This window comes from Bacillus rossius, chromosome 1, assembly GCF_032445375.1.
Source record: "Bacillus rossius redtenbacheri isolate Brsri chromosome 1, Brsri_v3, whole genome shotgun sequence".
NCBI lineage: Eukaryota > Metazoa > Arthropoda > Insecta > Phasmatodea > Bacillidae > Bacillus > Bacillus rossius.
The window spans coordinates 17,537,988-17,562,352 of NC_086330.1; the positions used below are offsets into that span (position 1 = coordinate 17,537,988).

At 38.1% G+C, this 24,365-nt stretch overlaps 1 protein-coding gene across 1 annotated transcript in view; it reads left to right on the forward strand.

The window, feature by feature from the left end:
• Positions 1 to 24,365, forward strand: part of LOC134528643 (lachesin-like) — a 103,961-nt gene that overhangs the window by 8,466 nt on the left and 71,130 nt on the right. Inside the window, exon 3 of the mRNA XM_063362440.1 lies at positions 9,586 to 9,793. Coding sequence (XP_063218510.1) covers positions 9,586 to 9,793 — 208 coding nt within the window. The remainder of the gene's footprint in view (positions 1 to 9,585; positions 9,794 to 24,365) is intronic.

The window sequence follows — 24,365 nt, forward strand, 5'->3', positions numbered from 1 at the left end:
ATAAATCCATAACCAAAAAAATATGTGGTCACAAACATATCGACCCGAGATTCCACATAACAACTGGAAAATATTAACCAAAGAAACAAACAAACAAAAAAATTTACCCTTACTCTTACATGTAAATACAATAACACACTACATTATGCACCCAAACTTGTTCCCACGAAATGACATTAAAAAGAGAATATAAAAAAAAATGTTGCAACAACTTAAAAAACTTGTACCATGGTTTTTTTATTTACTTATTTTTATGACTCGAGTTCAAAAGTTACAAGGGACTCAAAGACTAGGACACTTGGGTGATCAGTCCACGATCAACTGAGTCAAAGACCCAAATAACAAAACAACGCCAACAGTAGGACACAAAGTTAGGCGGCCGTTCCTAAACAATGCACACTTAAACTGAAGGCTGGGAATAATACCTTTTTAAATGGGAAATGTGAGCTCTCGTCACATAAACTCCCGTTTCAGGATTTACTAGACTAGCTGTAACAGGGGTAAGAAAGCGCTGGATCTGGTATGGACCTGACCAACGAAAAGACAATTTAGCCATTCTCTTATCAACTGCTTTGCTGGTAGGGTGTGCTTTGCACAAAACCAGATCACCTGGCCGAAAGGGATTTGCAATACGATTATTGTTATACTTAATAATACTTTTATCATGAGACCGCTTCAGATTCTTGAGGGCAGCTGCCCAAACTTCTTTAACGACTTGTGGATCCTGTGGTAACAAATCATTTAGGCACCAAAGATTTGACAAAGGGTTATTTGGAGCAAAAGTAAACATTAAGTTAAATGGTGTAGATTTATGAGATTCATGGCGGGCATAATTGAAAGCCATTTGTAGCCAAACTAAATTCTTGTCCCAACTAGACTGGTCTTTCGCATGGAAAGCAATTAATGCTGAACGGAGATTACGATTGAATCTTTCCGCATGCGAAGGCGGAGGATAGTATGGAGACAAGGTAATGCGGCGTATGCCGTGGGTGAAACACATATTCTTAAATAATTTTGATGTAAACTGAGATCCGTTGTCAGAAACAATAGTAGATGGAATACCAAAATTTTGAAAAATCTGAGTTTGAAGAGCTTTGATAGTGGAAGGTGCATCAGCTTTTCGAAGTGGAATAAGCCAAACAAATTTGGAAAAGGCGTCAACACAAACTAACAACATATTATGCCCTTGCTTACTCCTTGGCAAAGGGCCAACAAAATCTATGAATACTTTCTGCATTGGTCGTTCAGCGACCTCTGATGCCAATAATCCCAAATGGGTATTTTGAGCAGGTTTGCTAAAAGCACACAAGTAACATTTCTTAACTCGTTCTGAAATTTCACTGTGCATACCTTTCCACACAAAATGTTTTCTTATAGCCTCTATAGTTTTATAAATGCCAAGGTGTCCGCCAATAGGTGAGGAATGAAAATATTCAAATACAACTGGTTTCAGAATTTTAGGTAGCACAATACGTTTCTGGTTATTTCGAATTCTTGAATACAAGATACCTTTAGATAAAAAATATGGGCCCTGGGAAATGCCGGATCTTAAACTTGTTACAATTTTCTGCAGCTCTTCATCCTCTTCCTGATGAGCCTGAATATTTTTGAAAGCTAAGGGAAAATCGGTTAAGAGTACTTTACAAGCAGATTCATCTAGAGGTTTATCAACCTGAGTCTCATTAAACATGCGTGAAAGGGTATCCGCAACTACATTCTGTGTTCCACGGATATGTTGAACTTTAAACTTTAATGAAGAAATTCTCATAACCCAACGACCAATTTTGCCTAGTTGATGTGGGTGAGCCAAAAGCCACGATAATGCTTGGTTATCGGTTTCCAACAAAAATTCTGCATGCTCTAAATAAGGTCTGAATTTATCGATACCAAAAACAACAGCCAAACATTCTAATTCATAAATTGATGATTTCTTCTCCTGAAAAGTGAGTGTTCTGGATGCAAATGCAATAGGGTGTCTAACACCATCGAACTCTTGTGCCAAAACTGCGCCTATGGCTGAACTAGAAGCATCAGTTTGTAAAATAAAGGGTTTTGAAAAATCCGCCATGCGGAGGACAGGTGGACTCATAATATCCTGTTTCAAAGTTTCAAATGCCTTTTGTTGTTCCTCTCCCCATTCAAATTTCACATTCTTTTTTCGTAAGTGATTTAAAGGGACTGCTTTTTCCGCTAAATTAGGGATAAATTTTCCAAAGAAATGAATCATACCGATGAATCTGGCTATACCCTTGACATCACGGGGTGGTGGAAAATCTCTAATTGCTTTGGTACGTTCAGGGTCGATGGAAATGCCTTGAGAAGAAATTTTGTGACCTATAAATGAAATTTCCTGAACTGCAAATTTAACCTTTTGGGGATTCACTGTTAAACCTGCCTTTTCCAAACGAGACAGTACTTCATTCAGGTGTTGGTAATGTTCCTCGAAACTTTCGGAATATACCACCAGATCATCCAAATAGTTGTAAACAAACTTAAATTTGATGTCATGAAAAATCTGATCCAATAATCGTGTGAGAACCTGTGCGCCTGTCGCAAGACCGAAAGGAACACGAGTAAATTGGTATAAATTCCATGGTACGCAAAAACTTGTAATTGGTTTTGACTCCTGTTTCAAAGGAATTTGATGGTATGCTGAATTTAGATCAATGGTGGTAAAATATTTTGCTTTAGAAAACCAATGAAATGCCGAATGCAAATCAGGCAAAGGGACAGACTCAATTTAAATTTTTTGGTTAAGCTTACGAAAATCTACAACCATACGTTGTTTGCCATTAGGTTTAGGGACCAAAAATGCGGGACTCGCATACTGTGAAGTAGATTGTTCAATGACCCCTTTATCCAATAATTGTTGTACTTCCTGTCTCAAAAGATTCATTTGGGGAGGTGCAAGACGGTAAGGTTGACTTTTGACATAACTTTTATCATTAAGTTTGATTTCGTATTCCAACAGTTTGGTAAGCCCTAATTCTGAGGTTAGAACCTTAGAAAATTGTTCACACAAATTTTTGATAGCGATACGCTGTTGATGAGGTAAATGATCCAATGGGTCATGTTCTTTATTACTGTAGCTCTCTGTACTAATTTCTGCAAGGTTATCATGTTGCTGCTTGGTGCCCACAAAACTAATTTTAAGGTTAGGTTGAAACTTAAAAAAAACCATCTTTTCTTGCATATCTAGAACAAGTCCAGATTTGGACATAAAATCCGCTCCTAGAATAAAGTCTAAAATCACCTCTTTAGAAACCAAACATGGAAACATTCAGGTAAAATGTGCAATTTTCAATTTTATAGTCACACGACAAAATATGGGTAACACATCATTAGATGCAGTGTAACACTTGAAATCACCTTTCTCCACAAACTTGACTAGGTTAGCTGCTTTTAACTTAGAAAACAAATCATATGAAATAATGGAACGTGTGGATCCTGAATCTACAAGAGCTTCTTCCTCAAAATTATTGAAACTTACTGGTATACGAGGAACAGGTGCAGGAATTAAACCCACAAAATTAGGAAGACCAAGACTACCAATATGATCTGGGTTTCGCTTATAAGGAATTTGGATTCCAAAGTTACTTTGAAAATGCCGGGCAGATTTTATTTGACGAAATAGGTGAGCATTGTATTGAGAATTATTGGCTTGTTTAGTTTTGCAGTGGAAGCCGCTCACTTTACTTCCCTGCTTTAAGCATTTTTTTGTTTTAGTTCCCTACACTCTTTTATTACATGCCCAGGCTTCTTACAAAAATGGCAGATAGGCCCATGATAAGTTTGATTCTCATTTCTTGTGGTATTATTCTGAAATCGTGAGTTTGAGGTCCTAAATACTGTATTATGGCTGGGATGCATTTCAGTACGCGGGCTAGAATAATACTTGAATAGTTTATTTCCAGGATACTGAGAAAACGACCCGTTTCTTTGATGATCCGCAAAGCGGACATTTTGGGAGTGAATGCACATCCTATCCAATTCAGAAAATGTACAAGGCTTAGTTAGAAAAACTAATCTGGACCGTTCATCAGGTGTGAGCCCATCTAGAATGGTGTTAATCACCTCCTGTTCACTAACTTGCAAACGAAAAATAGCAGCCGCCTCTTTTACCTCATTAACATAGGCTGCAAGATGTTCACCTGGCTTTTGTAATCTGTTGTAATTATTCAACTGTAGTTGGGTCAGTAGCCTAGATGGGATGAAGAAACTAAGTATGTCTTCATGATATTGATTGAACGAAAACATTTGTGTAATGGCCAACTGTGTCCTTTCAGCCAACGGACCAAGCGTAAAAGGGTATATAAACTCTAAAATCTGAGTTTCATGTATACTATTACTTTGTTTCAGTTTGACGATAAGCTTGAGAAAATTCAAAAAGGTAGGAATATGCAGACCATCAGTGGTTGGAAATCCTTTAACATTTTTTCTAGCGGGTGAGTCAATTTACCAAAAACATTGGGCAATGAAGTGTTATGTGTTGTCACTGGGTGTGGTACACATGATGCGTTACTAAACGTGACACGAGAATTTGAACTCGTGGGCGGTGTCACCGTGGTTTAGGTTAGGTTAGGTAGATCAACCACAGGAGGATCGGAATTCACATGAGAAGGACCTGGAATAGGTGCAGTAGTAGGATGCTGCTTAGAGGCAGAGGGCAATGCTAGCCCAGCAAGACGGTCACAGACTTGTGTCATGGATGACACAGGATTCAGGTCTCTTAAAAGGGAAAAATCTAATTCTGATTTACTGACAAGTTCAAGTAGTTTCTTAACTTCTGCAAAAATATTTTTTAATGAGGCAACCTGGACCTCAGACAAAACAAGAGAATGTAACTCTAACAGGGATTGAATGCATCGTTCCAAATGTCTCAACCTATTTCTCACTCTAGGCAAAGTAAGCGCAAAATTCTCATCATCAACAAGATTTGTCACTAACTCTTGTAACACAAGGATTTTACTTGAGACCAAATTAAATTCCTCATTAGGGTCAATGTCCTTTAATTTATCACTAACAACAGGCACATTATTCTGAAGGGCAGTGCGCATAGATTTACGCAAAACGGCAGTTGTGGTGTTTTCACATGGTAGACCACGTGAAAGACACTCAAAAGTAAGTTCATCTTTTAACAAGAACTCAGGCACAATATTAGACGTCATGATAAACAAATAACCTACAAAACTTATACCAAGACAAAATTAACAAAACAAACTATTGCCATCCCCAAGCCATGCAAAACTCTGAGGCAGGGACACATGCAAGGAAAATAAAATATCGTACACATGCACAAGAAACACAACAAAGCAACATGCCAGAAACACACTCTGCTACCATCTTTTTGAGCCGTTATTTACTCTTGGTTCGGTTTACCAAACCTCACCAAGGTAAATCGCGACGGAAGACTCCAGGACCTTAGGCTCAATGGCACGGCACTTTGTTGTATTAAATAAATAATGAGTAGAGAGGAAATATGCCGACTGGGAAAACTACCGAACAAAAGTTGATAACCTGTTAAGAATTTATATAGATAAGAAATTAAATAAAAAGGTTAGGTAATTGCAACATAAAATACACAGATATCGGGTCAGCCATAACAAAACATATTTATTTAAAACACAATAAAGAGTATTAATTGAGTATTCGTACAGTCAAAACAAAAAAGGGGCCCCAAAAAAAAAATATTATTACTTAGTTACATCTTCACAATAATTATTACTTAGTTACATTTTCAAAATAATTATTACTTAGTTACATTTTCAAAATAATTAACGTAAATTTAAGATACAGAAAGAATTAAAATATTGCTCAGGAATTAAATGTAGATTACGATGCCAAAGGGGTAGTTTGATGAAATAGTCGATGAAATTGCAAGATACGCGTGGCCGAAACAGGTTAACTACCCATGCTGCATGCTTAGGATTTAGTCGTCGAAAACTTTCCTGGGATATTTTTTGGCGGCTCCCATCGCCGTAGAACCACGGGACAAGCCCTGGGGTGCCCAGATGTTATGGGCGAAGCTTATGGATCACACCTCAGGCATGGGGCAGCGAGAGGTCGCCAACACCCGGACCGCTAATACACAACTTTCGACATGGATGTCGATGGATACGTGACGAGCACAAAATTTTTTGAAGTCTACATTATGGCTGACAAAAACAGAAAGGAAAGTACTACCTTTTCCTTTCCAATATGAAGATGACCATAGATATGACAATACGTAAAGATGAGAAACTTAAAAAGTTACACTTTCCTGCACTTAAGTGCAATAACTCAATAATTAATCTTAACCACAATATTAATATAAACAAAAGGAAAAAAGGAATTTATGATGTTTAAAGCCTTTTAAAGTCCATATGTTTTTCTTTTAAATCCACAAAGCTTAACAAAGACATAAATATATTTTAACAAAAAAAAGATTTTTATACAACAACAATTATTTCTTACAAATTGATACTTAAAATAATAATAATTTCATTATTCTTCAAATAATCAAAAAGTTAAAAACAATTAGGTATTAAAAAAAAGATATAAAAAAAGTAGCCTCCCAGTTTGCATTTAATTAAACAACATAAAAGCAATAATGGGCGCATGCCCACACAACAAGTGCACAACGGCACAGCAACTACGTCGAATACTGAATTAGTTGATGAGCAAACCGAAAATTTTAAATTATATAACGAAACGGCTCTGATAAATGCGAAAAAAAAATAATTTAAAAAAATCTCGGGTTTGGACCCGATTTTTGACAAGGAATTTTATTAAAATTCTGCCCACCTTTTTAAAATTGATTAAACACTTAGTACTTTAAAGTTTCCTTTTGGCTTTGTGAACTTTGTTTAAAGCCATCGTCCACAGATGGCAGCACAGATGCAACTTCCCTCGCATTCACGAAATTACTCCCACAAAATGCCCTATACTGAGAGATAAGATGTTACACATCAAAAATAATAATTTTGCGTTTGCCGTAAACGACAGACTCCAAAACACTACTCAGTAGGAGGAAGTTGTTGTTAGCAGATTCTAATTTAATACTTTGTCCAAAAATTTGTTTTTATTAAATATTTAGGTTTTGTGGCAGGTAAGTCGTTGTCATGTAGCTTGTGTTATATTTTACAGCTCTTCAAAAGTAATACGAATGGAATACATTCCTTCTTACATTATTGTTCTATGAACTGTGTTAGTAAACAACTTTTATAATATTTTTAGTTTGTAAAAAAACATTTGATGCTTTGCAAACTGTAGTGGAGAATTATTGGCCAACTTTTCTACTTTTAAAAACTGTCAAATTTTAGTTCAGTTGTAGGCCAAATACAAAAGCAATATGAAGGTGAAATATTTACAATCAGTAGGTGACATTTTTAGACAAAAAGGATATTCTTGAACAAATTACCATTTGCAATGCATACACTTTTCAAAAATTTACTACCTAAATAAAAAGTGTCTCTAATTTCTGGCCAGATCGATAGTTACAAATATATCTTCCAATTTTTGCAGTTACCGCTGGCATATTTCTTAATCCGAAACACAGATCCAATTATGTTTGTTTTAAAAATTTTAAGATATAAAGTAGTGCTTTACAAAACTATATAATTAAAAAGATTAAGGGTATCTACAGATATGAGAGATTGTGTTAAATGCTAAGTTTATAATATAAATATAAATATATATTTAAGTATGTATCATAACATTGTACAAAGAGTTAAAATTTTGATTGATTTTAACCCTCAAAAAATTAATGGTAGAATATGGCTTCAGAGTTTTACAAAAGATTTATGCCTACATTCAATTCATATCGCCAATAAGTAAGTTTGCGGAAATTAGATAAACAGACAATCCTCTGATTCCCCAATTAAGTTGTTAATCTCTTCATTAGTCATTAATCCATGTTGCGTGCTCTGGTTAATGCTGACCATGTACAGAGTACAATAGTGGATCTGACTGCAGTCGTGGTGGAATATGTTCTGACGTGACATCACTGGGAGATGTGGTGGCTGAAGATATAGGACCTGACATTCCTTTGTGGGGCACAACCATAAAAATCAATTTCGTGATTATTCAATGCTGCGTGATCCAGTTAATACTGACCGTGTACAGATCAGGTATAACTTTTTGGATCTGTCTGTAGCCGTGGGGTGACGCGACCGGACCTGATGTCGCCGGCAGGTGGGCTGGCTGAAGGCAGATCGTTGCAGTGTGCTCGTGTCACCGGCAGGTGGGCTGGCTGAAGGCAGATCGTTGCAGTGTGCTCGTGTAGCCGGCAGGTGGGCTGGCTGAAGGCAGATCGTTGCAGCGTGCTCGTGTCGCCGGCAGGTGGGCTGGCTGAAGGCAGATCGTTGAAGCGTGCTTGTGTCACCGGCAGGTGGGCTGGTTTAAGGCAGATCGTTGCAGTGTGCTTGTGTCGCCGGCAGGTGGGCTGGCTGAAGGCAGATCGGTGCAGTGTGCTTGTGTCGCCGTCAGGTGGGCTGGCTGAAGGCAGATCGGTGCAGTGTGCTTGTGTCACCGGCAGGTGGGCTGGCTGAAGGCAGATCGTTGCAGCGTGCTCGTGTCGCCGGCAGGTGGGCTGGCTGAAGGCAGATCGGTGCAGCGTGCTTGTGTCACCGGCAGGTGGGCTGGCTGAAGGCAGATCGTTGCAGCGTGCTCGTGTCGCCGGCAGGTGGGCTGGCTGAAGGCAGATCGTTGAAGCGTGCTTGTGTCGCCGGCAGGTGAGCTGGCTGAAGGCAGATCGGTGCAGCGTGCTTGTGTCGCCGGCAGGTGGGCTGGCTGAAGGCAGATCGGTGCAGCGTGCTTGTGTCGCCGGCAGGTGGGCTGGCTGAAGGCAGATCGTTGCAGTGTGCTCGTGTCGCCGGCAGGTGGGCTGGCTGAAGGCAGATCGGTGCAGCGTGCTTGTACGCTATAGGTGGGCTGGCTGAAGGCAGATCGGTGCAGTGTGCTTGTGTCGCCGGCAGGTGGGCTGGCTGAAGGCAGATCGGTGCAGTGTGCTTGTGTCACCGGCAGGTGGGCTGGCTGAAGGCAGATCGGTGCAGTGTGCTTGTGTCACCGGCAGGTGGGCTGGCTGAAGGCAGATCGTTGCAGCGTGCTCGTGTCGCCGGCAGGTGGGCTGGCTGAAGGCAGATCGGTGCAGCGTGCTTGTGTCGCCGGCAGGTGGGCTGGCTGAAGGCAGATCGGTGCAGCGTGCTTATACGCTATAGGTGGGCTGGCTGAAGGCAGATCGGCGCAGTGTGCTTGTGTCGCCGGCAGGTGGGCTGGCTGAAGGCAGATCGTTGCAGCGTGCTCGTGTCGCCGGCAGGTGGGCTGGCTGAAGGCAGATCGTTGCAGCGTGCTCGTGTCGCCGGCAGGTGGGCTGGCTGAAGGCAGATCGGTGCAGCGTGCTTGTACGCTATAGGTGGGCTGGCTGAAGGCAGATCGGTGCAGTGTGCTTGTGTCGCCGGCAGGTGGGCTGGCTGAAGGCAGATCAGTGCAGCGTGCTTGTACGCTACAGGTGGGCTGGCTGAAGGCCGATCGGTGCAGCGTGCTCGTGTCGCCGGCAGGTGGGCTGGCTGAAGGCTGATCGTTGCAGCGTGCTCGTGTCGCCGGCAGGTGGGCTGGCTCAAGGCGGAGGACCAGACCATCCTCACGCTGCACAACAAGGTGGTGACGCACAACTCCCGCGTCAGCGTCACGCACGATGGCCAGCACACCTGGCGCCTGCACATCCGCCAGCTCAAAGAGGCCGACCGCGGCTGCTACATGTGCCAGGTCAACACGGGCGTCATGAAGAAGCAGGTCGGCTGCGTCGACGTGCAAGGTCAGTCCCCGACCTCTTGGTAGCCGCAGCTGTCTCGAGAGCTGTCTTGAAAGCTTGTTTAGTCTAACTTCACTCTTTTCGAGGGCCAGATATAATTCTCAAAACAAATCCTAATCGGTATATCTTAGGCGGTGTATGGTCTCGTCACCATCTTAATTTTGTAAAGTTACGGCCGCCATCTTGGATGACCCTAATTTTGAACCTGGTCGCCATCTTGTTTTACCTTGATCCCGTATACTCTTTTGTATAAAAAATAAATTTAATATGTTTACAAGGGTCATAATTGAATATTGACCTTACATGCATGAGACACAGCGAATAAGAATAGGAATAAAAAAAGCAGAAACAACTATGGCGAACATTACATCATCCAAGATGACCAACTTTTTCAGCAGAAAAAAAAAACATTGTTTAGGAATTACGTAATTAATTAGACGAAAACCTAAATGACGGCTTTTCATCCGAACTTAATAAGGCGGAATCCAGCAGACGAAAACAAGATGGTGTACTACAAGCCAACGAAATGTGTAACTCAGAGGTGGGGGCTGTATGGTGATGCCAACATAACTAAAAGTAGTGCAACGTTCGGGAGTGAGACACTCGATGACAAAGCAACCATTGCGGCTGGGTGCAAGGTAATCCAAGCTGGCGGTCGTGACGTCACAATCAAAGATGGCGGAAACTTCATTTCGACACCACGCGCTGTCACCAGGACTCCAACTACACTACTATTCGAGGTCCCAACATATTAATTAATATTTCATTTTTAAAACAAATTTTTATGTCTCATTCAAGATATTTTCAGCCAAAGAGACTGGTAATTAAAATGTGTGGCATGTAATAAACTAACGGGAAAAAAACCTTAAAAACTTTATTTACCAAAAATATTTTTTTATAAAACATAAAGAAGGATTAATATCGAAGAATAATAATAAATGCATTAAACAACATTTTTTTAGAGTAGTTATGTGAGAATAATGTAGCTTAAAAACCGTCTCCTGAAAACTGTATTGTACATATATGCAAACAAAGATAGCTAATGCACGACAGTTAACCTGGTAATATTTCTTTGTGGGCAGATTCCCTAAAAGGCAATGTAAACGATGCCGACGGCCTCCGGTAGTCTACTAGTAGTCTAAAGAATACTGGTATATGTACTTTAAAAAAAATCAGCTATTTTTGTTCCAAATATTTGCAAGGAAACTAACACTATTGCCGATGCAGCTTTTTGTACAAGGATGATACTTTCGCGTACTTCATGCAACTTTGTGGTCTCTGAGGGTTTTTAGGCTTATAATTTAGGAAATACACTCTTATAACGATATTCTGTTACTTATCTATCCAACGGCTGTCCACACCCTTTTAAGTTTATCTTTAACTGACAAATTATTAACCTCAATGTGCATAATTAGAATGTAACCCGCCTTCCGTCCAACATGGAAGGGGGGGTTGCGTCCCCGACACTCTTACAATTAAAAATATGAAATACCAAAAACATTTTAAGAGCTCAAAAATAAAAACAACCCCTGTATTTACTAAAGTTGTCGAGCAAATAATCGAAATCTTATCAAACAAATTATAGGCTAGTCTTTGGCTAATAGTAATAAAAATGCAGAGTACAAATATGCTGAGTTTTACTGAATCATACTTCATCACGATACTTCGGATGGCAATACAGTTATAGATATAGGCCTATGGCAGTTACTTGATTTTAGTTTCAGCATAGTCATAAATTACAAAGATAATACCAGGTATGCAAAATCTAAATAAAATTTACCCTTGTAAATGGCCGTATAAACAACCACACTGAAACATTATAAGTCAGCACTGAATAATATAAAAATACAATAATAACACATAATGATATAAAAAGATAAATTATATGAAATCCCTATATATATATATATATATATATATATATATATATATATATATATATATATATATAAAGTTTATAAGTCCTACTGGGGCCAGATTTAATCGTCGCCACACGCAAATACGCGATTTCTCGCCTTCCTGGTATATACGGAACAGCTGTGTCCTTGAGCGTCACCAAAATAACATTGTCCAGTCAAAAGCGCCGTGTGCCGCCACAGTATATGCAGGGGGCCGAGACAAAAATATTGAGTTCCGTTGACAAACTCATTTCCAAAGATAAAGTTCAAATTTTAAAGATTCTTGACGTAAATTTAAACTTCGTACGAAATTGCGGGACTGCTTTACTTTGCTCAACGTAATAGACAGTTATGTTTTGCATACAAAATGAGTATGTCTTATTAACATACGCCGGTTAACTAATAGTTCTTCCGAGATGGTAGTTCGTTCAAAAATTTTGCACCAAACTTTTACTTATCATGATAATTAGTTTTGTGCCAAATCCAAACAATACTACTTGTTGCCTCTTTACCTTATCGAAGTATTCTCTTGCAAGGCTTCCTTTTGTACCAGCTCAAGGTACGGGCCCATCCATGCCAACCCAGGCACGGACTGCCTGGCACTGTGTCGAAGCATTATACACCTCTGCCCGCGGCGGAGTTCCTCTGCACGTGCGTCGGCGGCGGCTAGCAGTCCATCACTCCTCGAGACTATCAGTTGACTCCCACCCCCGCACTATGGCGCTGGTGACGTCAGTGTTGAAAGCGACGATACCGCGCACAGTAGCCGGCCATAGAACCAATATCGATATAAAGTATTAAAGAAACTGAATCAAACCAAACAAATGAATAATAAATAAAAGAACTATTCACAAAAATTAAATAATTAAAAATACTGCGACTGACTTTTAAAGATTCAAACGGTAATTTAAAATTGAAATAATTCAGAAAAATCAGAATAGCCAAAATTAAAATTTTAATGGGGCCTGGTGGCCACAAGAAAATTGTTTGAAAATATTGCTTGAATAATTTTTAATCGCATACAAATAAATGTCGAATAAAGTATGTATTGGAATACCTCTGGTTACGTTAATATCAAAATAATTCGGTGATACTTCCACGGCTAGTTTCTCAATGAATGCAACCTTGGAACTAGAGAATTATTTGTTTAAGGACACATTCTAATATACGAAAACATCTGTGTTTGAGTTCTGGTTATAAAATGATAAAGGTGTACGAACAGTTACTTTTCTTTCTCTTGAATACACTTGTTTGCATTGCTTACCATTGATGATATTTCTAAAGTATATTTTGTAGTTTATAAATTGTGTAAAGGGGGCTTGCTTGACAGGTTCCTGTTGACAGGTGTTTATTAATAATACAACAATATTGTAATTAATTACTTTTATAAATTATTGATATTTTAGATGATATCATTTTTTTCATGTATATTTAATAGTGAAATTTTTGGGATCATTTTTTTTTTACCTAATACTAGAAGTATTCCATTTTAATTTATTTGGTTTGTATTCACTTTTCAATGTGCTATTTTTTTGTTAACTGTGTTACACTTAACATTAGATTTTTTCTTATTTATTTTCTATATTTATGTGGTTTTGTATATGTATTTGTTTTATACTTGTATGGTGCTAGTCTAATTTTGACTTTGTCTGATGGCTGACACTTAAAAATATAAAATATATTTAATATATATATTATTTAAAACATTTTGCATAATCATTTGATATAATATAAATATCATTGTATAAATGTATTAAAAAATTCACATTAAATATTGCATAGTTGGCCACTCATGAATATGTCTTACTCGTGTATGTGTGTGGCGTTTTTATAAAGGTACCATATATATAATAATTAAAATAGCAAATGGCCCTCCAAAAAAACCTACAGGCGTAAGAGCAAGTTTTAAGCATATTTGTTACTACGCCGACAGCAAACTTAAAAAAATTAAGTTGTGCATATTTTAAGTAATCATCTTAGTGATGTTTTAAACATTGGCGGATCCAGTTTTGTGTCACTTTGCTAGTCTCCACTCATTCACAATTTTTTTAGTAGTTAACATTGCTGCAATTGATTTATTAATTTTAAAATTTGACAACTCTGTCATCTGACAACTCTATTTATTTGAAAATACTTATATAATAATACATGACATGCATTAATGAACATTTGAAATATGGTGTTAAAAATTGATTTTAATGCCAGAATGTACCAATGCAGTATTTTAAAGCAATGATTAAAGGTACTTTTTTTCCGCCTAACCATGCAGGTTATGCGTGCCAAATTTGGTTACATGATTTCCATGCTTTTAAAATGCAAATGCTTCACTATTTTACGTCTGGGCGTTAAAACTGAGTCGTGGAAGAGGAGCGTGCAAATGGGACTCGGAAGATCAAAGAAAAGCTGTGGGAGAGAAAAAGCAGATCCGTTTCGTGATTACACGTTGGTCCAGGGGTAAACAAGTCCCGGAGAATTTTGACGAAATACTTAAGTGACTCATTTGAAAAACTCTTTGACGCCATCGCCACGAGCAATAAAACCTTTCATCTGCAAACTTTATCACAAGCGCCTGGCTGAGGCTTGAAATTTATTTGGTCAGGTAGACCAAGGTTAGGGATATTTTTTAAATTTTAATTTACGGATGCTTTACGTCCTGTTGTTGACATGGAGGTAATCAGAGACGGACAAACACAGCGATTAAAACGCAGGCTAATTGGATAAGTAATCGCTCATAGCTTGCAGTGAGAAACCGCCACGGAGTGGTTTCAGAAACAAAATCAAAATTAGATATCATGATTGCCGTACTGTGATTCAAACCTAGTTGTCAATGCACTTACAATACGAAACTTTGACACGAAATTTAACATATAATTCTTTTAAATATTGCCGAGCGTGATAAATATAAACGCAAATTGTGTTTTCAAATAAATTTATTGACAAGAATCACACGTATTTTACGCAACTGCTACTAAAATTCGTTGCTGGAGCAGCTAGGTCAACTATTCAATCGTTCGATTAGAGCAGACCAGCTCCAATAAAGAGCGATAAAGATTTTTGAAAATAATAAACCCCGGATTTGGACTTGAATATTCTTGAAGGAAATTGATTGAAATACTCCTAATATTTTTAAAATTAATTAAATGTTTATTATTATAAAGTTTCCCTTTGTCTTTCTCAATTTTAGGTTCGCGCCATTTGCCACAGATGGCAGCACACTTGTTACACATTTCCGTTCTACTGACGAGACTAACTCCAAACCGAATTCCCCATGCCAAGAGCTGAGACGTTCGCGCGTCAGAAACGAACGAACTGGGTACTGGCTGAGTGAATGGTCGGGCTGTTTTTCACAGACGAGAGAGCCACATCTGAAGTTCCCCGAAGGTTGCTTAGCAAATAACTTTTTAATATGTAGCTATCCAGGGCTAGGAAACCGTTTACAAGTTTACATGATTTCACAGTATCTTTAATGTAGCTATCCTAACCACATCAACCGTCCACAATGTTTTAAAGTATTTATAATGTAGCTAACCTAACCTAATTGACTAATTGACCATTAGTTATCATGAGTTGTCCAAAATAAAAATAAAACTGAAGATGGACGATCGGGCGTTTGGCTCTCCCGTCTGTGAAAAAGAAGGCTTCCCGTGCACGTCCCGACCACGAAGCCTCGCGAGCGAGAGGCGAACCTCGGATGTGTTCGGGACTATTCGGGCGCGTGACTCCATTCTAGTGAACCTCGCGCTGCCCGTCTCATCTCGCCTCATGCATTCTTGACGCGAGGACCCGTCCCAGCCTTCATCACACTCGTGTTCAGAGGCGAGGTGTCTCAGAGACCTCGCGGTCCGACCATCGTGATTCCGGTTTCACAAACGTCCTCCGAAATGCTGGCAAGGGTTTCTTACCACAGACCACGACCGATACCTTCCCTAGTTCCCTTGAATCGGGTTTTGTCCAGATAATCCGTCCATAATGAAAATTTCAAAGTGAAACAACGCGATTTAAAAACTGCTCGAGATATCCGAGTATGAGAAGTTCTGTTTCCGTATTTATTTTTGACATGACAATGTCTAATAAATCGATGAACGCCGGCTGCACGCACGAAAAAAATGTCCCGTTACGCACATTGTCCCGTTACGCGGTGTCCCGTTACGCTCATTGTACGCTTGCGCCGCATCTATCTCTCTTCCACTCGATTGGAACAACCGTTGATTTGACTTATTCGAGGCACATTAAACTTGAAACACTCCCATTCGTTTCCTACTTTTCCTATCATCGTCCTTTCCTTAACAGAATAACACAGATTGGAAGAAGTTGAATAGCAAACATGTATAAAAGTTATAGCTAAAATAATCTCTTCGTTAAAGTAATAAACATATTTGAATTAATGAGTGCAAATAAAAGTACATTTATCAATTAAATTGTAGATTTTATTTCATTCCTTCTTTGTATCCATACAAAATAGTGATAATTCAATAAAAATGATTCAATTTTATTCATAAAAGTATGCAATCATTTCATCAATGTTTTGTTATGACGTCACGTTAAACTATCGTCCGTAAACCGACTTTACAGACAACCAATTTTTTTTTTTAATAGAGAGTATGGCTTAAGGCGATTGGTACATGGAAAATATTACGACAAAACTAATTTAACTGTACATATTTATTTTTGATGCTTCTTTTTAAGACATAATATACCTAGGATCTTCTTTAATAAACTTTTTTTACTGAGTTATGTCATTTTAAATGCATTTATTTTTATTCCAAGCCAGAATTATTTAGAAAACACGTAATTAAGTTAAACTTAAGTATAGTTCAAGAAACGAGTGTACGAATAGGTTTCTGCACCTATAAAAGTCAGAAAATATTTTTTTTCATCGTCCAAATTACAGTTTAATATTGACAATTTTCATTGATCATTGCTGGACTACTTCAGGAGCGATTTAAAGAATAAATTTAAATGAAAATGAAAACATAATTGGCAGAACACTATTGAGTTATGTATATATTTTCATATCCTTTTGTTTTTGATACGATCCGACTCAAAACACGCCCTCTGGAGTGGCAGTTCTAGTGCTGCGTGAAAAACTCTCGCCACCGGGAAGAATGTCCCCGCGACGTGGCGCTAAGGGCGGCGCTTGTCGGAACCAGGTGGTCCGGCGGAACTCCAGCCGGCTGGCCCTGCCTGCGGGAGGGGAGGGGGAAGAATGGGGTGTAGAGGGAGGACGAGAGAGCAGGCCGAAGAAACGAAGGGTCTGTCAAGGTCGCGCTTCATAGTGGAGTCTATCTTCGCTCAAGCAATGAAATTGTCTCTGTACAGAAAAATTCGTACAGCGAAATTCTTTTTAGCAGTTATGTTTTGACTTGAAGTTGAATACTGACAGGGTGATTATTCTTTTTGGTGGTGGTTTACACGTATGAATAAATTTTTACCCTCCAGATTCCGGTTAGTTAGGGTATGCTATATGCACACTAGAATGACAGATCTAAATTTAACCAAAAAAATAGATTTTATATTTATTAAAATTTATTTAGAACATCAAATCAACACTAGGCTATTCTCGTTATATGAAATATAAAAAAATTGAAAATGTTAGCTAGCGATGCCAGAATGTCGGGCACACTATTTACAAATGCCTTTTTGTAATATTACATTGCACAGAACACTGAAACCTTAATACTTCAAATGTTTTTTTACAGTTTTATTATTCTGTGCTACGTTATTTAAATTTATATGTTTAATTTATTTTGGGTTTTGAACTATATTTCTGACATTGTTACAGACGTTTGGGCTTTTCTGTATGTAATTATTAAGTAATTGCGGCTTTTGAAATTACGTTTTTCACGGGCAGATATTTCCCGAGGTTTCGGCGGATCTTTCAAAAAGTGCCTCGAGCCTATTGTTGTAAAAGTTACGCTAGTAAAAAGAAGCTTGGTTTTGGCCGTTTTGGTGCGTGCAGCTCCACGTCAGGACGTTCCTGACGCGGGCCTACCATAAGTTATGTTACGTGTGCGGTGATAATAGTATGTATAAAAAGGTTATCATCAGACTGTTGATGGTATGTTAAGTTGCGAACGGGAATACGTGATTTTAAAGTTATTAACGTCACAAGATATCATTAGTCTAGGTATGCCCATTTTGTTATTACTCTATCACTAACGCTGAACTGACGCCCTGCAACTTTTTAACATTGCCGATTGATATTATGACTTTGTTGATGCTGGGATAAACTAAAACCAGCCGCTATTAAATATTATATTTACTAAATTAATTAGCCTCTTAGTATTATTAATGGCACGATCATATGAACATACAATGCACAACTATCTTAGTGGTCTTGAGTATATAGGTCTTATGTTTTATCGGACAATTGATTTAATTTATGAGTTAGTGAATTTTTCGAACCGTAAATCCATTTTTGAACTCTACGTGAAACATTGACATTTTCGTAGTCGTGCCCATGTACCTGGCAACGATAGTTAAAAAAAATCGGCGTGATATTTTGGTCAAATGGAATTACTGTATTGAGGGATACGTGGTATTTGTTTATTCGTGTGTAAGTAATAAATCAGTCTTAAAATCAGTTAATTATTTTGTCTTCCTCTTTCGTATTCTTATTGAGATAAATATCAGATAAGCATGTGTTACTTGTATCACGACATCTAGGTATTGTTTATCAGCAATTAATATTTTATTTTATTGTTAACTAATGTGAATAGGGCAGTGCACTAGACATCACTACCTGTGTGTAGTGTTGCGTTACACTTTTTAACGCATTAGAGTTCACATAAAATGATAAATCCAAAATTTCGTTTAAAATTATAAATATCAGCGATCAATTTAATTAATGTCCTGTATAACTCAGTGAGTAAAACACTCGAAAATATATATAGAACCTGTTAACCTAAATATTTGTTAACAGTTAAACTGAACCAAGATGTGTTACAGTGTTTTTTTTTTTTTTTTTTTCGTATATTAGAGGTATGGGACATCAAAATACGCATCTGTCGCCCATTGACTTTAAATACAGAATTATAAACTACATATTGTGAAAACATTCTGCAACAGTTTTTGCTGAACAGAAAAACACGGATGAGAAGACAGACGAAATGTGTTTGGTAAGTGATTTTTCGTCAAATGAAATGGAACAGGGCAGTGCTTATCAGAATGAAAGTACAGAACAACTTTTGTGCAAGGAAATGCATTTTACAAAGACATTTCAAGAGAAATCACCTTTAAATGAAATAGATCTTGCTGACATGGAAGAAATATACTTAGATTTAGCGGCCAGGCCCCTTTCAAGTGACGAAATTTCTCTTGAAGGACTGAAATATGTTTCTGGCAACATAGCTCACCGTTTCAGAAATAAATATCCTGACCTTGGCACTACGGATTTCAATTCGGAGGACGATAGCTGGATACATGTACAATCAAAGGGTAACTTAAAATGTCCCACTAATGAATTTTTTGAATTAATAAAGATCGCTGAAATGTGTTTTGATAATGTTCATGGCAACAATTTGTGCAAAAAAGAGCGTATTTTTGAATCACTTACTAAAATTATTTGCGGAACTACTGAAAATAAATATCCAGAAGAAGTTATATTCTGTTTTGTCAGGACAAGAACGTATATGCGTATCAAGTATTTGAACATGAAATATTTTAACGAACAAGACTAAAAACGCAAAGAAAGAAATAAGATGAGGAAAACTACCCTCTAAGATTTTTCAGTGTTATAGTGTCCACTTTCCTTCACCATAATATGTATGTTCATAATTTATTTACGACGTTTTTTTAACTACTATATTTAAGAAAAGCATTTATTGTGAATATCGCAGCAATTATGTAGGGCTTAAGGTATTTATTGTATTCCAAATATTGAGTATGTCAATTTTATTGCCTTTATTAAAAATAATATATATGTTAACAATGTAACAAAATTGCGATATTTTTGTATTGCTATTGCAATTTCGTTTCTTGTAAACATTATTGTAGACTTTTTCATATTGAAATTAAATTTGCTATAGGGTTGTTTGTATTTTAATTTTACAGTTATAAGATTTTTTATATGTTGTTTACTGTTTACAAACATTTGAAAAATATTTCCTTAACCATATTTTCATTTCCATGGCAATAGTCTTGTTAGCTTTTCGGGTAACTCTTCTACATGGATGATAAGATGGTGCGACATCTAAAACATAACACACCACCTTTACATAACTATAAAACTAAGAGGTGTTTTCTTTACATAATATTAAAGCACAATGTTTCCTTGTGGCGTAGGTGATTTAGAATTTCCATTTATCTAGAAAAATGCGCTTTCAGAATGTTTTTTAACACACAGTGTTTCGGAAGGTTTTTGAAGGAAAAAATTGACTACCCGTTTTTATTTTTTTGCAGCTCAATTCGGGCACGTGCATGAAATATAATTAATCCGTAGGAAGCGCAATGGTTTAAAGTATTGATGTTGAATATTTGAAAAGATTTATTGAAATAGTGTGAGAGAACGAGCGAGTTGAGTGAGAAGATGTGCGGGAGTGGCAGAGGTTAGCTCTCAGCCACATGTCGTGCGCAGTTGCGAACAAAAAAATAATCCATTCCGCCCTCCCATGGCGAAGGATGAGTGAAAGAGAAGACTGCTAAACCTTCCTCTCCTCCGGGTACTATAGAACCGTATCGGCTGTGTGTTAGAGGGAGAGCGAGATACAACCTACGAGGTTCTGTTAGTTTCTCCTAGATGGCAGGCCACAGAGCGACCGCCAGCAACACCCTTCCCGTATGAAGGCCATCTCGCCACTGACGAGCTGGAACTAAGCTCCTGACCTCCCTACATAGTAACGGTCACCCACATAGGCATCTAGACTCTTTAGTGATCATATGATACAAAATTCATTGTTTTCGGGCCTGTGACCGTTTTTTACCGTGCACCAATCGCCTTAAGCCGGAGTCACCACGCCACGACAGGCCTGACACGCTCAGCAGCCAATGAAATACAAGGTCGCCGTGACGTCAACACGACGAAATACGTGACCCCACGGCGCGCAAGAAAAGTATTCTATTTCTAGTTTCGTCGTGTCGTGCTGCACAACGGAAACATTACAGAACTAAACATCAAAACTATTTTACCTATTTTGTAGATCTTTATGCTGAAAAACGATTTTTTTTTTTTTTTTTTTTTTTTTTTTTTACCTTTTGGCGCACTTTCACATTTTTAGTGTGCCTTGAACAGTTTATTACGCTTTCTACCTTGTATCTTGAATAATTTTTTTCTCACTTACTGCAAAAGACAACTAAATGTCGTATTGATGTTCTTTTCAACTGTCAACAGTAAATAAAAGGGACCTACGCTGTTTTAAGCGATTTCTATGCTGCATTATACTGACACATTTGGCTTGGGAAGACTTGCCGACAGCCACAATTAGAGCATTGTTTTCGTGGTATTGTGACCCTACGATATTAACTCTGTAGTGCTGGAATGCTGTACGATGCCTAGTCGGATTTTTCCAGTCGCATTCGTCCTGGCATTGTGACTTCAGCTTTAAACACATGTTTTCTGAGTATGTTTTACTTATAAAACATTCGGTGGAAATTCTAGAAATCATTCGACGACATTCATTACGCCTTTATCTTAATTTCTCCACCATGTAATGCTAATGGTTACCACTCAGATCTTACAGATTCCCGATGCACGACGAGAAGACTGCGCGCCAGTTCACAGCTCTTTGCGCTTAGAGGCGATGCCGCACTGAAAGCACCAGCGAGATTCGCGCTAATCATCCCGCCTCACTAATGCAGGTGCGCCCCTGTCCAGGCGGGCCCTTTAACCCAAAAGGCAGGGAAGATTTGCAAACACTCATTGCTTCACGTAGGCTAGGCAGTCTAACCTCTCGGTAGTATGCCTTTGCATGAGGCACCTTACAACCGGTAATTTAGCATAGAGGAGTGTGCGGAAACATTGCAAATCGCAAACTATTTTTTGCCCACGTCGTTAGAAAAAAATCGCAATGAGTTCAATATTTAATTCGTTTAATAGAACGTACGTGTGTATCATTAAGTCTACTTTGCATGGAACCGATCAGATTTTGATAGGTTGATTTTATTCTGTACTAAAATAATTTTATGTATTATTATTGTAGCGTAAGTACGGATTACTTTGGTCCTAAGGCATTACTTTGCCCTTAATAAAACAATTCGTAATGAAGCACACTAGCAGCTCATTGCTTCAGAATCGCATAGTTATTGACGACTACACCATGCTTCATGCAAAATTATACTAAGTAAGACTACTTATATGTCTGATATTGTTTTGTATTTTTTTCATACCCTTAAGTTAATTGTTTTCTTGACCAATTTTTAAATCTAAGAACATTTTTCAAAGAAGTGTCAGTGTAAACTAAAGATGAATGAAATATATGTGTGTTGTCACTAATTTGAAAGTAATTTTTAACCTAAACCAGTGTGTTGCTTTACCCTGAACATATTTTACAGTGTTTTAAGATATGAATATTTCACGTGGTATTTAGTTACCCTTATTTATGGTCTTTTTTTAAAAAACGATATCACTATAAAAATAAAATTAGTGAATTAAATACAATTAGAAGTAATGAATGACTATTTTAATGTTACGTTAAAAAATATTCTGTTTATTGTTGGCTATGTCCCAGCAGAATCGAAACCAATAGTTGGTATGGAAGTAGCTCGTGTTTACTCACGTATTTACTCAGGTAATGGTGACGACGGCGTCGTCCGCTGCGTTAACGGTTTCGAGTGATGGATGCCGGACCCCCATTCGGCAGCGCTACAGGCAGGCTGAGATATGCTGCGTCCGTGACAGATGCGCTGTTGGGTTGGCGGGCCGCTCGCGCGCGGCGCTTGATGAATGGGGCAGTGTCCGGGCGCGTTGATTCCCTTCCTCCCCCTCCCCCTCCACTTCATACCCTCCCGGCTCACCGGAGCGCGCGCGTCCAGGCGTCAGCGAGTTGAGGCGTTAGTCCGCCGAAGCGTCGAAAACGCGATGGCCCATCCCTGGGGCGTCCAGGCGTCGCCGATAGCTCGTTGTCCCGCCGCCTCCGTCGGCGATCCTCGTCCGTCCATCGGAGGGCGATCTCCCCCGGGCTGCTGACCACGTGGTCCCCCCTCCACACGGCCGGACGGACTATCCAACGAGTTCCTTGAAAGATATACTTACATTGGCTTGGTAACAAAACAACTTTAAATTTGACTTGATGTAGGCTTTTGGACATACGCCATTGCTTAGCACATGCATGTCTGTAGAAGAAAACTACAAAAAAAAAAACACAAATGACAGAAAACACAAATTAAGCAAAAAATTGCTGTTGTCAGGATTTAACGCCACAAAATACTCCACAACAGGAATATGGTCAACAAACAATTAAAAAACAAAGAAAAATGGACTAACAGAACGAAAAAAAAATATATTTTCAGTCAGCAGAGCATTGAATTAAAAAATATGTGGATCCCTTTGATTAAGAGAGAAACATCTCTGCAACACAAAACAATAGCCAATACTCAACCTACAATAACCAATCCGCTTTAACTCCATGGTGCACAGCCAATGGGGAGTCAGCTTAAGTCCAGTGGACTAGGTACTCCATAGCAAAACTGCAAAGGATCTCTGGGCGGCACTCTTCACGAGTGAAGGCTCAGGGCTTCAAGCAAACAAGTAAAAAAAAAAAGAAAAAGAAAAAAAAAGTCCCTTCTCAGTCGCACCTGTGTTTCCGTACCATGTGCGTCTCTGCCTGAGGACGGGAGCAGATAGCAGTTCCCGAAACGTCGCTTGTTTCTGTTTTAGAAAACTGTTGTGTTTGTTTCGTCTTTTCGTTTGGTTGTGTTTTTGTCTCGTTTTGACTGTTGTGTTGAATTTTTTTGAGTTCACTATTTTTGTGCTGTCATCATTTGTGGGTTATCTTTCGTTTCTCTTTTGTTTTTTTGTTTTTGGAAAACTATTGTGTTTGTTTCGTATTTTCGTTTTACTGTGTTTTTGTCTCGTTTCAACTGTTGTGCTGAATATTTTGGGTTCGGTATTTTTTTGTTCTGTCATCATTTGTGGGGTTTTTTCGTTCTGTTAGTCCATTTTTCTTTGTTTTTTATTTGTTTGTTGACCATATTCCTGTTGTGGAGTATTGTGTGGCGTTAAATCCTGACAACAGAAATATTTGCTTAATTTGTGTTTTTTGTCATTTGTGTTTTTTTTTTGGTTTTCTTGTAAAGACATACATGTGCTAAGCAATGGCGTATGTCCAAAAGCTTACCTCAAGTCATGCACTCCCATTGCACAAATCTTTCAAATATAATAACTTTAAATTTGCATGCAAATAATAGAAATTTAAATAATAAAAGGACTGGAGTGATATTTTAAAAACGGTTGATAAAGTATAAATTCAAAAACTTTAAACTTATACTTAGTATACAATCTTAATATAATAACGTGAATAAATAAATTATTCGATTTATTAAAATAATATAATTAAAATTGTATAAATAATGTAAATCCATAAACATGCAAGATGTTCATTCAATTTTTTTTAAATGTCTATTATTTATTGAATCGTAATGTAGTAATTTATCAATTATAATGCAAATAAATTTAACTTACATGAACACAAACGCACTTATTTAAGTACACTTGAAAACACAATTTATATCACTTATATTTA